Source organism: Mus musculus, chromosome 2, assembly GCF_000001635.26.
Source record: "Mus musculus strain C57BL/6J chromosome 2, GRCm38.p6 C57BL/6J".
Taxonomy (NCBI): Eukaryota; Metazoa; Chordata; class Mammalia; order Rodentia; family Muridae; genus Mus; species Mus musculus.
In genome coordinates this window covers 32,427,450-32,442,967 of record NC_000068.7, presented here as the reverse complement: position 1 = coordinate 32,442,967, position 15,518 = coordinate 32,427,450, and the positions used below count along the sequence as shown (strand labels likewise).

General features: G+C 45.6%; 1 protein-coding gene across 6 annotated transcripts in view; it reads left to right on the top strand.

Annotated features, from left to right (window-relative positions):
* Positions 1-15,518, top strand: part of Slc25a25 (solute carrier family 25 (mitochondrial carrier, phosphate carrier), member 25) — a 36,984-nt gene that overhangs the window by 8,503 nt on the left and 12,963 nt on the right. For 2 of the 6 annotated variants that reach the window (NM_001362907.1, NM_001362906.1), the window contains exon 1: positions 11,817-11,976. The exons of 2 other annotated variants lie outside the window; for them this stretch is intronic. In NM_001362907.1, coding sequence (NP_001349836.1) covers positions 11,863-11,976 — 114 coding nt within the window. In that variant the 5' untranslated portion in view covers positions 11,817-11,862. Of the gene's footprint in view, positions 1-11,816; positions 12,440-15,518 lie in introns of those variants that run through there. 2 more of the 6 variants (NM_001362905.1, NM_001164358.1) reach the window with 1 other exon arrangement.

Below are 15,518 nucleotides of genomic sequence, written 5' to 3'. Positions count from 1 at the left end.
CTCTGGGGAAATCGGGGATCCTCCATTAGCCTCGGATTTTTTTTTGAGACAGGGTTTCTCTGTAGCGCTGGCCGTACTAGAACTTGCTCTGAAGACCAGGCTGGCCTGGAACTCAGAGGTCTGCCCGCCTCTCCCTCCTGAGTGCTTCAAGTAAAGTTGTATGCCACCACTGGTCAGCTGGCCTCCAGGGTTGTTGTTTTTTATGTTAAAAATTATAATATTTTTAAAGACTTTTTTATTTTCTGTGTGTGAATGTTTGCTTGCATCATGTATCTGGTGCCGTAGAGGTTAGAAGAGGGGTATCAGATTGGGTTCTACTGAGTTGCCCAGACTGACCTTTAAATTACTCTGTAGCCTAGGCAATTGTCCTTGACCTTCCAAATAGCAGGAGCTGTAGGTGTGCCTCCATATTGGGTCTGATCTATACCAGGTAGCTTTCCTCTCACTGATTGTTTAAAAACATAATGCCTCAAATTGGTTAAATGTGCATCCGCCTCCTGTTTACTGAGGTGAGGAGTGAAAGGTCTAGTCGGCTCTCAGTAATAAAGGGAACATGGCAGTCAGAACAGGCTCATCTACAAACTGAAGCAGTTTGGAAGCAGATAAGGGTTCTGAGAAGCCGGGGCTTGTGAACATTGGAAAGTTAAAGTGAAGAAACTCTGAAGTACTAGCATTACTGTTTATAAATGTACATGTTTAGTCCAAATGTTTCTTGGGACACAGACCCTCACAACACTGACCCTATACGCCTTTTGCTATCTTATTAGCCATGGCAATATTGCTCAATTTCAAAGATGACTTTGACAGAACTTAGTTAAAACCTTGGAAAGTTTTACCTGTCAGCACTATTTTACATGTGTGAATCTGAGGCCTAGAAGTTGGGCCAATCAGTCCCAGAACCCACTATTTTGGTTCTGCTCAGTGTAGTCCAGTACACAATCTCCTTCCTGCTATGGGACATGCAGTGCAGTGTTCCAGTGACCCCAGCACTTAGGCGTTGGGATTGCAAGTTCAAGGCCACTCACTAGTGTGAGAACAGATGAAGAACTTTACAGTGTTGCTTTCAGCTTCTGACATTGACATGTGTGTGCATAATTTAGCTCCGCACTTAAGGCTCCTGAACTTGTTGAAGCACCTCAAGGAGTAACTGCAGCTCCAATGTATAGGACAGAAAAAACCTGACAAGACACAGAAAACACGGCATTGTCCTAAAGACCTGTTTTCTTTAATAAGTGCATAAGGCAGGCAGGCCTGCAGGACCTTGAAAACCCCCTTGTCTGGGTTTTCAGGAAGTAGGTGAATCATGGCTCATTCTCTGCTGGAGCAATGGAGAAGGAGGTGTCCCTGATCCAGTTGGTGCCTCAGCTTTCCTCATTGTCCCATCTACCCCTCCAGCTTCCCTCCACCACAGAGTTAGAGCTCTTACTAAAACCCAAACCCTCGCTGCTTGAGGACACTCTGAAGCTATTGAAGTGCCAGTGCTGAGAACAGTAGAGGAGGTTCATTCTGGGTTTGTGCCTTGCTGGGGAATCAAACCTTGGGCCTTGCACAGCCAGACCAATGTTCTTACACTGAGCCTCACCCCTAGCCCAAGAGAGGAGTTTAGACCAGTTGTGTGACACGCTTCAATCATTCTGTTGGATGAAACTAGTGAGAGTGGATTCCTAAATCCTCTTGACCCTTGGCTCATCTCTACGTGATGAAACGCTGCTTTTGCTTTTGGTTAGTATCATGTATATTTATTTGTAGGTAGCTATTTAGATTTTTGTTGCTGTTGCTGCTGTTGTTTGGAGGGGGCAGGGTTTCTCTGTATAGCCCTGGCTGTCCTAGAACTTTGTAGACCAGACTGGCCTCAAACTCAGATTTGCCTGCCTCTGCCTCTGAGTGCTGGGATGAAAGGGTTGTACCCCTGCTGCCACCACCACCATCTCGCTGTATGTATGTATGTATGTATGTATGTATGTATGTATGTATGTAGTGCTCTCACTTGGTAGCCCAGGCTGCCAGAACTCAGGCTCCTCCTGTCTCCACCCCCACCAAGCATGGGGATTATAGTTGTTCACAGCCATCTGTGCCTACTGGTAATGTTACCTTCTGGTGGACTTTGAACCCATAGGATATTAGGTCTGGAACACATTCAAGTGTGCAGTTCAGCCTCCACACTGTGCTTACCAAGGAGGTTAAATGGCTTGTCCGGGGTTCTGTGGAGGTGCTGGAGGGAGATTCTTGTAGCACTCCTTAGAAACACACTGGGACACAGTTCATTTTTTTAACCCATTTGTTTTTCACATTATAGTTGTATTTTGTTTACTAGAGTTTCTTCACCTTTAACTTATAGAAAAGGAAAAATAGGATAAGAAGTAAATAATTCCATAAGTAAGTCTATTTCTAATTGTTTACAGAAGCTGGTCTAGTTCAAACCAGCCATTCTTAGAATTCTCCCAACTACCCTTAACAGTTCTGCTGTCTGTAAAAGGCTGTCTCTGAGTGGATTGTCCTTCCTGCTATTTGTTTACTTTTGAGACAGAATCTCAGCATTTATTGTGCTTGGCCTTGGATACACAGAGATCGGCCTGCCTTTGTCTTCTCAGCACTGTGCCAACGTGGCAGGGCTATTCTTGCTCTTGAGCTACAGTCTTGGACAGTGCCCCACAGGCTGTCTTGGAAAGTTGAGATGGTTTTGTTTGACTCTGCTGTGTTATTCCTGTTGGCTGAGAATATCTGGGCTCAAATAATCCTCCTGCCTCTGTCTCCCATGTGCTGGGGCTGCAGGTGGCACAACCTGATTTAGCTTGATCCCAAGTCAGTTTTTGAGAAACCAAAAACATTGTTTTTGGCAGCTCTAGGGATCAAGTCACAGAGCCTTGTGTAAAGCGGCAAATACTGTACCAGTGAGTCTGCAGGTTTGCCTCTTGACATAAGAGAAAGGAGAGGGGAAGGTTAGAGTCCTCAAGGACACTTGGCATGTCAGAGAGGTGTAGATGAGAAGATTTTGATCATTTTAGGCAAGTGGGTTTTTACATGCTGGTCTCTGTTTATATCTGCATTCTCTTCAGAAATATAATCCACAGGACAGATCTGAATGAGAGCCATGGTCTTGGGAAAACACAGATTATGATGTGTTCCAGTGCAGACTGGCTTCATTCTTGTCCTAGTTAGGGCTCAAGAGTCCTGTGCTTAAAATTGCTTTTGTGATTTTAAGAATTATAATTATAAGAAAACTTTTTTTTTTCTCTTAGAGAAGAGAAAAAGACATCTTTGTTAAAAGGCATTCACCTTGAACGAGGGCCCTTGATGGGGACTGGCTTTTCCCCAGCAGGAGCCAACCATTCAAAGAGACTGCTGTGTAGACTTCTTGTTCTCTGCCACAATCAGGAGTTTCCAGGGTTTCGTCCTCAGATGCAGGTTAGGGGAGTCCAGTCTTTTCACCACTGCCACTATTAGGGGGACAAGTACTGGCTCCTCAGTCTCCAATTTGAAGGCTGAGTCACGGGCAGGAGGGTCCAGTCTGTTCACTCTGCCTTACATCCTGGAATTCTGGCTCACGTCGGTGGCTTAGGGAGGAACTCAATTGAATTAGCTGGTTGATTGATTTGAGCCTAGGCAGTTGTGCCTCTGAAATAGTAAATCATGACCACGTGGCTTTGAGCTCGTGCGGCTGGCTCTTTGCACATTTTGCATCTTTTGTTTGTTGGTTTCAATTCTGGTTTTGGTAAAAACCTTAGAGCAGTGGTTCTCAACCTGTGGGTCAAAACTCCTTTGTAAGGAGTTGAAAGATCATTTCACAGGGGTTGTGTATCAAATATTCTACATTTCAGATATTTACATTAAGATTCATAACAGTAGCAAAATTACATTTATGAAGTAGCAACGAAGTAATTTATGGTTGGTGGTCACTACAACATGAGGAACTGTATTAAAGGGTCGCAGCATTAGAAAGGTTGAAAACCACTGACCTAGAGCTTCAGGTTTAACCCATTTAGCTGGTGGACAAGGACCTTCCTCTGACCTCGTTGGCATAACCAGTCCTCATTATGAAACCAGTCACCCAAATCAAGCTGGCTCTCTGTCAAATGAAGGTCTGGCTTCATTATTTCATTAAAAAGTGTTGATAGTCTTCCCTTGACAACACCCATTCTGAATGTCAGGCAAGGATGAATATAATACAAGAGGAGTAGTATGTATTTGGTGGGAGAGGGAGGGAAGGAGGGAGGGAGGGAGGGAGAGAGAGAGAGAGAGAGAGAGAGAGGCTGGAGAGATGGCTCAGTGGCTAAGAGCACTGAGCTCTTCTGAAGGTCCTGAGTTCAAATCTCAGCAACCACAAGGTGGCTCACAACCATCTGTAATGACATCTGACGCCCTCTTCTGGTGAGTCTGAAGACAGCTCCACTGTACTTACATATAATAAATAAATCTTTAAAAAAAATTAAGGAGGTAGCCGAAACCTGGAGACTGAGGTGGGCATTGCCAGCATGGGTGCAAACACGATGGTGCTTGGAGGCTGCATGGCCTTCCACAGGTGTCCTGTGTGATGTGTTAGCACATTCTACCCTGCACAGTTTCTCCGGGGATTTGCAATAAGCCACTGCACTGCCACTAGGTCCATTCAATCCCTTAGCGTGTGTGTCTCTCTCTCTGTCCTTTTGGTTTTTCGAGACAGGGTTTCCCTGTGTAGCGCTGGCTGTCCTGGAACTCACCCTGTAGACCAGACTGGCCTCGAACTCAGAAATCCACCTGCCTCTGCCTCCCAAGTGCTGGGATTAAAGGTGTGTGCCACCACTGCCTGGCTTAGAGTCTCTTTCTAATAGGCTTTCACCCATTCAGGCTGTTTTCTAGGTTCTTGAAGTGTGGGTTGCTCCTGCAGATGACCACCCTGTTTTGAATGAGCTGCTGTTGTGCCCAGGTGGCAGGTATAGGAAACTAACTGTGCCAGCCCTGCTCTGGAGGTGGATGGGCCTCATACCCAAGAAGCTGAGGGAGCAGACTTAGAGTTGTAATTGATAAGTCACCCACAGGAAACCAGTGATCTCCCCAGAGCTCTGATTTAGATGCTGTGGCATAAGAAATGAGAGATATGCAGCAGAGATGGAAGCGTTTAACACAGAGCACTCGGTAAACCACAGCTCCATGATCCTAGTCTGTGCAAGGGAGAGAGTTGTGGCTTCCTGGCCTAATTTATTCCTTTGTGTTTGGTTTGCCCTTTCCTGACTTACAGTGAAAGCTAAGGTCACTGAGTCTGTTCTTGAATGTTTGATCTTCCTACTTCAGCCACTGAGTAACTGAAACTATAGCCAAGAAGGCCTGGCTCTGGATTTTACCCCATTGAATGCCAGCTAACTTTGTATTCCTATAAATACTCTTGAGTGTTAGTCTGGGTGTGCTTATTTGAAACACCCAGATTATTGAATATCAGAGGGCTTACTTTGATAGGTACAGTCTGACTTTGCCCATGAATGAAGCCAGACCCCCATGAGTGCTATTCCCTAAACTCTGTGTGGTAGGTTTCCTCCTGGTCAGGACCATCTCTGAACTCAGCGGTGTGTTGTGATTCCTAGGGGACATTCTGCAGCTCTGCAACTGTCTCCTCTTTGGTACCCTGCTCTGAATACTCAGACTGCCCTAGAAGCAGCCTCATCTCTTGCAGACTGGGAGGTTGCCCAGCTCTGTTCAAGCTCTTCCTCTTCATGAGAGCCTGGGAACTTGCGGCAGGAAGCTATGGCAGTGCTGGGAATTGCCTCATCCATACACATTCCTCAGGAAGTGGTGCCCTTTGTGCCTGTTCAGTGGCTTGAAAACATTACTTCATGTGTTCTGAGTTTTTTCTAGCTACACACAGGAAGGTGTGAATCAGTTCCTTGATACTCTATCCTGGCTGGAAGCCCTAGTGTTTGTAACTCAGCTCCGTGGTATGGAGAAATCTATTCAATTACAGCCAACACCTACATAAGTGGGTTTTGTAGTGGGAACCCCAGACAGCACTTTCTCCTTCATTTCTTCAGCCTCTCTGTGCCTAAACAGTGTTCAGGTTTATGAAAGGATTGACTTGTTAGGCTAAGGATGTGCCTTTGCCCTGAATTCAGTCCCCAGTACTGTGTGTGTGTGTGTGTGTGTGTGTGTATGATATATGATTGATGTGTTTATTTAGGGGCCTTGGCTCTAGACTGGCCCAAAGTAACAAAAAATGTTCTATTACTGTCTCATTTTGCACATAAGAATCTCGAATCAGAGATGGGCCTGTTGACAAAGTTCTATAAATTCAGCTTCTATAGCAAGAGGACCAAGAGTTTAAGGCCTGTCTGGTATAGAATGGGTTCAAGGGCAGCCTGAGCAACTTAGAAACGCCTTCCAAAAATGAAAAAAGTTGAGGTTTTTTTGTTTTTGTTTTGTTTTTTTAAGTGCTTGCATTCGGGCAGTGATGTCCCACACCTTTAATCCCAGCATTTGGGAGGCAAAGGCAGGTGGGTCTCTGTAAGTTTGAGGCTAGCCCAGTCTACAGAGCTAGTTCCAGGGCAGTCGGAGCTACACAGAGAAACCCTGTCTGGAAAAAATAAGTGCTTTCCAAAGAACTCAGTGATAGAGCCCTTGTTACCAGAGGCCCTAAACTCAGTCCTGGGATTAAAGGCATGCAGTGGCACCACCTGACGATTTTTATTTTTATAAAGCATATACTACTAGTAATGTAAGGTCTCAGGGCTGGTAGGTGATGGCTGGAATTTCAGCCTACAATCCAAAGATCTTTATATTTGTCATTGCAGAGAACTTTCTTTGAAAGTTTTGTGTGCATCCACGGAGACAGCAGCCACTACAGCACTCTTCAGCTTTCCCCGCGGGCATTAGGAAGCCTTAGCCAGGCTGGCTGCCTCTCTGGCCTTGCAGGTCCTTTTTAATATTTATGAGTGTTTGTATATGCGCCTCATTCATGTCCAGCTTTTCTTTTTGCAAGGTAGAAGAGAAGATTCAGTGAAACTAAATCTTCCAGGACCCGGCAAGATGGCTCAGTGGATAAAGATGCTTGCCTCTAAGCTTTATGTCAGTTAACTCCCTGGGACCAATGTAATAGAAGAAATGTAGAAGCAGTTGGGGTTTTTGTTGTTGTTGTTGTTGTTGTTTTATTCATAAATCTTTTTTTCCTTTTTTTAATTGATTTTATTTTTTATTTTTTAACATATGTAAGAAATAAATGTAATAAACCAAATACACGAACCAAAAAAAATACAAGAATCATGTGATCATCTCAGTGGAAGCAGAAGAAAAGAAAAAGTCTTTGATAAGATTCAACATGCATTCTTTTTTTTTTAAAAAAGGTTTGTTTATTTATTTATTTTATGTATATGAGTACACTGTAGCTGTACAGATGGTTGTGAGCCTTCATGTGGTTGTTGGGAATTGAATTTTAGGACCTTTGCTTGCTCCAGTCATTCCCTGCCCGCTCCAGTCATCCCCACTTGCTCCAGCCCAAAGATTTATTTTATTATTATAAAATATCAGACACTGTATCTGTCTTCAGACACACCAGAAGAGGGCGTCTGATCTCATTATGGGTGGTTGTGGGATTTGAACTCAGGACCTTTAGAAGAGCAGTCAGCGCTCTTACCCATGGAGCCATCTCACCAGCCCCTCAACATGCATTCTTGTTTTGTTTTGTTTTGTTTTGTTTGTTTGTTTGTTTGTTTGTTTTTGAGACAGGGTTTCTCTGTGTAGCCCTGGCTGGCCTCAAACTCAGAAATCCGCCTGCCTTTGCCCCCAAGTGCTGGGATTAAAGGCATGCACTACCACTGCCCAGCTTATACATCTGTTTCTATTGAGTCAATTTTGTTCGATATTAGAATGGCTACTTCAGTTTGTTTCTTGGGACCATTTGCTTGGAAAATTGTTTTCCAACCTTTTACTCGGAGGTAGTTTCTGTCTTTGTCACTGAGGTGCATTTTCTGTATGCAGCAAAATGCTGGGTCCTGATTACATATCCAGTCTGTTAGTCCATGTCTTTTTATTGGGGAGTTGAGTCCATTGATAAGAGATATTAAGGAAAAGTGATTGTTACTCCCTGTTATTTTTGTTGTTAGATATGGAATCATGTTTGTGTGGCTATCTTCTTTTGTGTTTGTTGAAAGATTACTTTCTTGCTTTTTCTAGGGTGTAGTTCCCTTCCTTGTGTTGGTGTTTTCCATCTATTATCCTTTGTAGGGCTGGATTTGTGGAAAGATGTTGTGTAAATTTGGTTTTATCATGGAATATCTTGTTTTCTCCATCTGTGGTAATTGAGAGTTTTGCTGGATATGGTAGTCTGGGCTGGCATTTGTGTTCTCTTAGGGTCTGTATGACATATGCCCAGGATCTTCTGGCTTTCATAGTCTTTGGTAAGAAGTCTGGTGTAATTCTGATAGGTCTGCCTTTATGTGTTACTTGACCTTTTTCCCTTACTGCTTTTAATATTCTATCTTTGTTTAGTGCATTTGATGTTTTGATTTTTTTTTTTTCCGAAACAGGGTTTTCTGGAACTCACTCTGTAGACCAGGCTGGCCCCGAACTCAGAAATTCACCTGCCTCTGCTTCCCAGGTGCTGGGATTAAAGGCGTGCACCACCACGCCTGGCGATGTTTTGATTATTATGTGACCGGAGGAATTTCTTTCTGGTCCAAACTATTTGGAGTTCTGTAGGCTTCTTGTTTGTTCATGGGCATCTCTTTCTTTAGGTTAGGGAAGTTTTCTTCTATAATTTTGTTGTAGAAGCAGTTGTAAAACTTTTTTTTTTTTTTTTGGTTTTTCCAGACAGGGTTTCTCTGTATAGCCCTGGCTGTCCTGGAACTCACTCTGTAGACCAGGCTAACCTCGAACTCAGAAATCCGCCTGCCTCTGCCTCCCAAGTGCTGGGATTAAAGGCATGGGCCACCATGCCCGGCTAGCAGTTGTAAAACTTAAGGAAAAGAGAACTCTTGTTGGTCAGCCTTCACTCATAATCCTAAATTAAGTCTTTACCCCCACCCTCTTTAATTTAGTGGTCCTTTTCAGAGATAATTGTCCTATATAAAAATAGAGAAATAACTTTTTTCATTGTACACATTTTATCTGCAGATCATCCCATAATGGCCCACTGTAGTAGCTGTCTTGTTTTTAACCCTTTCGTGAGGGTTCTGCTGTATGGGTGTGCCATAATTTAGGTGTCCGTTCTCTTAAAAGAGTCAGCTGTTGGGCTGGCAAGACAGCTCAGAGCCTACCAAGTCTGATGATCTGAGTCTGATCCTTGGGATTCACGTGGTAGAAGAAGAGAAGCAATTCGAGCAAGTTGCCCTCTGACCTCCACATACTGCCTTGGTGCATGCCTGCCCACACATATGCATATACTTACACAAAACAGATTAATGTTGACAAATTTAGCTGGGCGTGGTGATGTATGCCTTTCGCACTCACTCATACACTCAGGAGGCAGAGGTAGGTGAATCTCTGTGATTTGAGGCCAGTCTGGGTCTACATAGATAAAGGCTAACCAGGGTGACATAGTTAAGACTATCTTTAAAAAAAGGCTGGAGAGATGGCTCAGCAGTTAAAAGCATTGGCTGTTCTTGCAGAGGACCTGGATTCAATTCTCAGCACCCATGTGGTGGCTCACAACCATCTGTAACTCTATCAGTAGTATCAGTAGATCTGACACCCTGTTCTAGCTTCTGTGGCCATCTGGCATGTATGTGGGTATGTGGTACACGATACAATGTAGGCAAAGCACCCTTACACATTTTATTAAAAAACTCAAGAATCTCTGAACTGGCTAGTTTTTGTGTCATCTTGACACAGGCTAGAGACATTTTAGAAGAGGGAACTGCAGTTGAAACTGAATCGAGAAAGTGTCCCCACCAGATTGGCCTGTGGGCTTGTGGTATATTTTCTTGATTGATTGGGCCTGCTCATTGTAGGCAGTGCCACTCCTAGGCTGGTGCTATAAGAAAGCCAGCTGAGAAGCGCCAGCCCGGGCCACCCAAGAAGCACACTTTGTGAGGGCAAACGGGAAAGAGCCTGAGCTGCTGGAGCCTATTCCACTTGAATTCATGGCCTAATGTACAAAAAAGAAATAAAGGACCCGAACTGCAAGGTGTTTCCCTTTAAAAAAAAAAAAAGGTGTGGGGGCTTCTTTTATATTGGGCAGGAGTAGGCAGAGAGATTTGGACCTGCTCAGAGTGCTGAGAAAGAGACTGATCTGAGTTCCCATCCCTAAACAGGGCGGCTATATTAACCTCCACCACCACCACCACCAGTGCTCAGAGAATGTCTTGGAAGAAGGGGTAGAAAGAATGTAGGACCTGGAGGATGGGGTGAAGTGTTGGGACATGTGGCCTTCTGCACATGCTGGCTATGAGGATCACAATCTCACAGCAGCCAAGGTGACTTGCTCAAGCCAGCCAGAATCCTGGTATAGATTGTCTCCGGGCCCCACCCCACACTGAGGCACTATTGGCAGTGGATAGCTGCTAAGAAGAGAGGCCCACTCTCTTTATAGGTTTCTCTAGACCTGTGGACCTGTGGACCACACTAACTGGAGTTAGTGGGTTATCACAAATAAATAAAGGATGGGCGTGTTGAGGGGGATATGAGGGAAGTGGGGGGGGGGGTGAGTAGATATTTCTTTGGATACATTTATGGAATTCTCTCAACCAGGCAGTGGTGGTGCACCTTTTGTCCCAGCACTCGGGAGGCAGAGGCAGGCTGAGCTCTGTGAGTTTGAGGCCAGCCTGGTCTACAGAGTAAGTTCCAGGATAGCCAGGGCCACACAGAGAACACCTGTCTCAAAAGCAAACATACATTATGGAATTCTCAAAAATAAAGGAAAACTTAAAAAAGCAACAGTTTGGGAAATTAGTTCATACATAATGAACATGTTTGTTTATCTGTAAGATTCTGTGTATTTCTCACATATACAATGTATCTACAGAATAAGCTAAACGTGGGGCTGCAATGTAGAGGGCTGGAGCTTTTGGAGAGCTGGTACCTGTAGCTACATTTCTTTCCTTGTAGTAGTGGGTAGGTTGCAGGTATCCCCATCCTCTCCCAAGAGTTTGATGAGCTTGGAGGGGTGCATCTTTTAATGTAATTTTATTCATGTATTTGTGTAATTATGTGCTGTTCATGTAAATATCTGTGGGCACGAGTGTGTGAGGAATAGATTCTAGGTTCACGCTATGGGTCCGAGATTGAACTCAGATCAGCAGGCCTTGGCAGGTGCCTTTACCAGCTTTAGGCATCTTCCCAGGCTTGGACTTACAGTTTAAAAATAGAATGATACTGAACATTTTGATTGCTATTGGGAGGGATGATAGGTGGTCTCTACATTTGTCTGCTGTTAAACTAAAAACAGCTAAAGATTAATCATGGTAATTTGCCCAGCGAAGTGGAAGATGTGTCTGAATCTGGTTTGAGGGCTGGGGGTAAATGGGTGAGCAGTGTCTCTGGCTGACAAGGCAGTGTGCTCTCTTGGAGACAACTATCAATGCAGGCTTGCTTCCTGCTAGGCTTGGGCTGGAGAAGATTGAATACTGGGAGGAGGTAGTGGTGTTAGTCAATTGCGGTGTTGCTAAGGACCCTGGATCATTCTGAATATGGTGAGTGGCATTCTGGAAGCTTACCCTGGGGAGAACGGGAAGTTGCTTCTAAAGATGAGCTTGCTCAGATTCTGCAAAATGAACCTGGTCTGTACCTCCCAGTGGACTAGCTGGGCTGCAAGCAGGAAATACTCCGCCTGTGATTGGAGGGTTGATGCTGGTCGGGATAATGAACCCAGTAGTGTCGGCAGAGGTGATTGGCCAGGTCCTGCTGCAGTGAGAATGCAGACTAGATGCTCTGTCCTAGGTTTACGGAATGAGCGAGGACGACTGAATGACTGGGAGCCCCAAGTTGTTTCCGTCTCCGGGAAAGGTCTATCTGGATATTATTTTTGCTTTACAAAAAGAACAAAAAAGGAGCCAGGTCTTTGATCTCCCGCCCGCTGAAGTGAGTTTTGATTGAAATAGCCCAGCTGTTCTTCTTATTGCCAGCAGCCGGGGAGGCTCCCTAAGTGAGCTACTTCTTAGGCTAGGCACGGGCGAGTGAATTTGAAAAAGCAGGACCAGCCCTTGCATGTAGAGCTTCAGCCTGGAAACTCCCCAGACAGCTGTGTAGCTAAAGACCCTTGGCACTGTGGTCACATCCCTAAGAAGTGAGCAGTCGTCAGCAGAGGCATTTGGAGGAGGCCGGGATGCTACAGACACTGTGGCACTTTCTGTCTAGCTTTCTCCCTAGAGCTGAGTGCCAGGACTCCAGAGAGGGCATCGACCATGGAGTCAGAGGTACTCAGGCCCCTGCTCGGGGAGACCAGATGTCCACCTTTTTGGGGAAACAAAACGGAAGGGCTGAGGCCACGGAAAAGAGACCCACCATCTTGCTGGTGGTCGGACCTGCAGAACAGTTTCCTAAGGTAACAGCACCTTCAAGAGAACGTTCTAGTTTAGGGGCTGGGCTGGGATCATTTTTCCAGAAGTGGGAGAAAGAATGGGTGTGGGAGGGAGAACTTAAAAAAAAAATCCAGTTTGGTATTGGAGAAATGTGATGAAGAAGGCTACAAATTTGGTCCAAGATGTCTGTCACCAGTGAAAAACTTTCTTAACACTGGGACTACACCTGCTTGGTCATTGAGGGGAAAGGTTTACTAAAGTAGATTAGCCTCAGGAGGTCTTTTTCACTGAGCAAGCCGTTTAAAAGTGACAAACTAAAGTATATTATCTTCACTTACGTGAAGGATGTTACTGGTTCAGTTGAAAGAGAAGGTGCCTCAAATTTAGACAGGGTCTCACTCTGTATCGTGGCTCGCAGTCCTGTAACTCATTGTATAGACCAGGCTGGCCTCCGAGCTCATAGAGAGCTGCCTGCCTCTGCCTAAGTTCTAGGATTAAAAGTGTGTGTCACTATGGCAGGCTGAAAGGGGACAGGTAATGTCAGCATCTTGAAGGTCACATTCCCCTTGCCTGGTGAGCCATGGTTTACCTTAGGTCCCAGAGAAAGTTCAGGGATTGGGCTGGGACCTGGGAGAGCCTGGAGTCATAGAAGGGTAGAGGCTCGTGACTCTTGAATTGACCACAGCCACCAGGGTTGGCCAAGTGTCAGGACCTCTCAATCTTGCATCCAGATCTCCCAGGAGCTGAGGTAGGTGACAGTACTCCCCATTTGGAGGTGGGAGAAGAACAGGAAATTCTGTAATTTGTCCAGAATTACTTAAGAGAGGAAGAGCTGAGGCTTGACCCTGCTCTTTTGGGAACCTTGCTTCCTTCCTTCAGGAAGCTGTTTATGGGATTGGCCAAGCTCTCGAGTAGAACAGATGGGGACTGGCTGCAACATGCACAGCTTTATTCAACCCCTGGGTTTCATTCCTGAATCTTCTTCCTTACTTGAGTCTACCCAGTGCTTGGCATATAATAGATGCCCCTAAATGTCACATTGAGTCTCCCTGCAAGTGCTTATCTAGCCTGCACCAGTAGTCAGGGACTTCACTGTGACAAGTATACTGTTGTTGAGCACTGACAATAAGTGGAGTCCTTAGACTGTGGTGAGCTCCGTGTTGTCAGGATCTCCCAGAGACTGTGTCCTGCATGAGACATTTGAGCTTACTGTGCTGTGAGACGGTGCCACTTTCTGCCCATTCTCAACCTCACACAGGACCTGAAATATAGTGGTATGCTAATTGTGTGAGGAACTCATGAGCCCTGCTCATCTTCTCTCCTGAATGAGCTGGCTGCCTTCTTTTAATTATCGATTTTTAAACATTAATTTAGTAACCACTCTACTTCCTAGCTTCTATGGATACCCTTTGCCAGGTTTGCCCCTAGGGAGTTGCCTTGGGTGGGACTTTGTAGTCTGGCCTGTGGAGACCCACACTGTATACTGGCTCTGTTTCCTGGAAGAGAAATGGGTTGGTGGGCTGTGTGGGAAGGGCAAGAGGGAGGTAAAGCAGCTGGTGTGGCTCAAAGAGGGAGGTGTGGGGAGGACACCTCTGGGCAGCATTGAAAGTCAGTAATGAAGAATGGAAACAGTCAGCATTTACCCCACACAAAGTGCACGAGATGCTCGGGCTCTGCCTTTCTCAGCAGAACCCCCAGCAAGCTTGGGAAGGCATCTGGAGCGCCTTTAGTTCTCAGGCGTCTCATTGTCCAAGGCACCACTGTTTCATTCTCAACCCCACCCCACCGTAAATATGTGTCTGTAAGCCAGGTTCCTGCAAGCTCTTATTATAGGAACTGCTCCAGTTTCCCCTTTATCTTTGTCTCACAGTTAATCCGAAGTTGGGAAAGAAAGCCATTTGTCTGCAGTGGGAGGTGCCCATGCACAGTGGAGCTTAGATCTTGAGGGGCCGTCTTCTCAGAATCCCAGGATTGTGCTCATTGTGTGTGTAATTACCAAGTGTAGGCAGGTTTCGTTGGAAACCTGCTACACTAGGCTGTCATGGCAACGTGATCATAAAGTGACAGAGCAACCAATGATACTTGAGAGCCTTGAGGGTGGGACTTGCCTGTTCCTTCACATAATATTTCTGGCTTGGTCTGAGTCATTGCAGAGGGGCGGGGAATTACTTTCCAACCCAGCACTACACAGTGCGTACCTGCCCTCTTAGTGTATTCCAGCTCTTACCGGAAGTTCGGGGAGTGGGGGGGATTGGGCATGTGAGAGTGGCAGGATGAGGAGAGCTGATGGTGGCCCTGGCAGACCCAAGTGGAAGGATATTCATTCCTTTACCTATTAAACGAAGTCGAATGTCACAGAGTCCTAAGGGTTCTAGTGCCACTGCTATAGTTTTTTTTTATTAGTCATAGGAATGGGCATCAGAGGACAGGAAACAGATCTGGGTCACCAAACTAGATAGAGTAAGGAAAGAGAGCAGAGACGGGCACAGCATGCTGTGCTCAAGTCCCAAGGGTCATGAGCTGCCTAGAAATGACACAAGTTGGATCCCAAGCCTGCGGTCCCTATTTCTTCACATGTGGCTTACATTTAAATGCACGGTGCTATGTTGATCATGGGAGGTCCCAGTGTTTGCCTAAGCGGCTGTTGTAACGAATCTGGCCCTGGTTGTGAGCCTGAGTTTGTTTCTCATAGGCTTGGGACTAGAGCATGTCATTCTCCAGGGTGCTTTTCTAGGTGCAGAGATGGCTGCAGAAGCCCCTGGTGGCCTCAGTCTGAAGTCTCAGGACAGCAGTTGCTTCAGTCACTAGGCACCTAGAGATCAACTCATTCTGGTAGAGTCCGTTTCTGTGCTGAAGACAGAGTTCTGGATTATACGATGGTGTTAAGTCAGGCCTACCTTGTGAAGATCTCTGCTTTGCTTTCTTTTCTTTCAGGGAATAAGGTTTGGACACAGCGGCAAAGACTGCTTGTGTAGCCCAGGCTGCCCTCCAACTCTGTCTTCTGGGGATATAGATTCAGATAAGTGCCACTGTGCCTGGCCTCTACTGAGTACAACCTAAGCACTCAACCACAGTGGCAAAGGAAAGAGTGTCCAGAGTTAC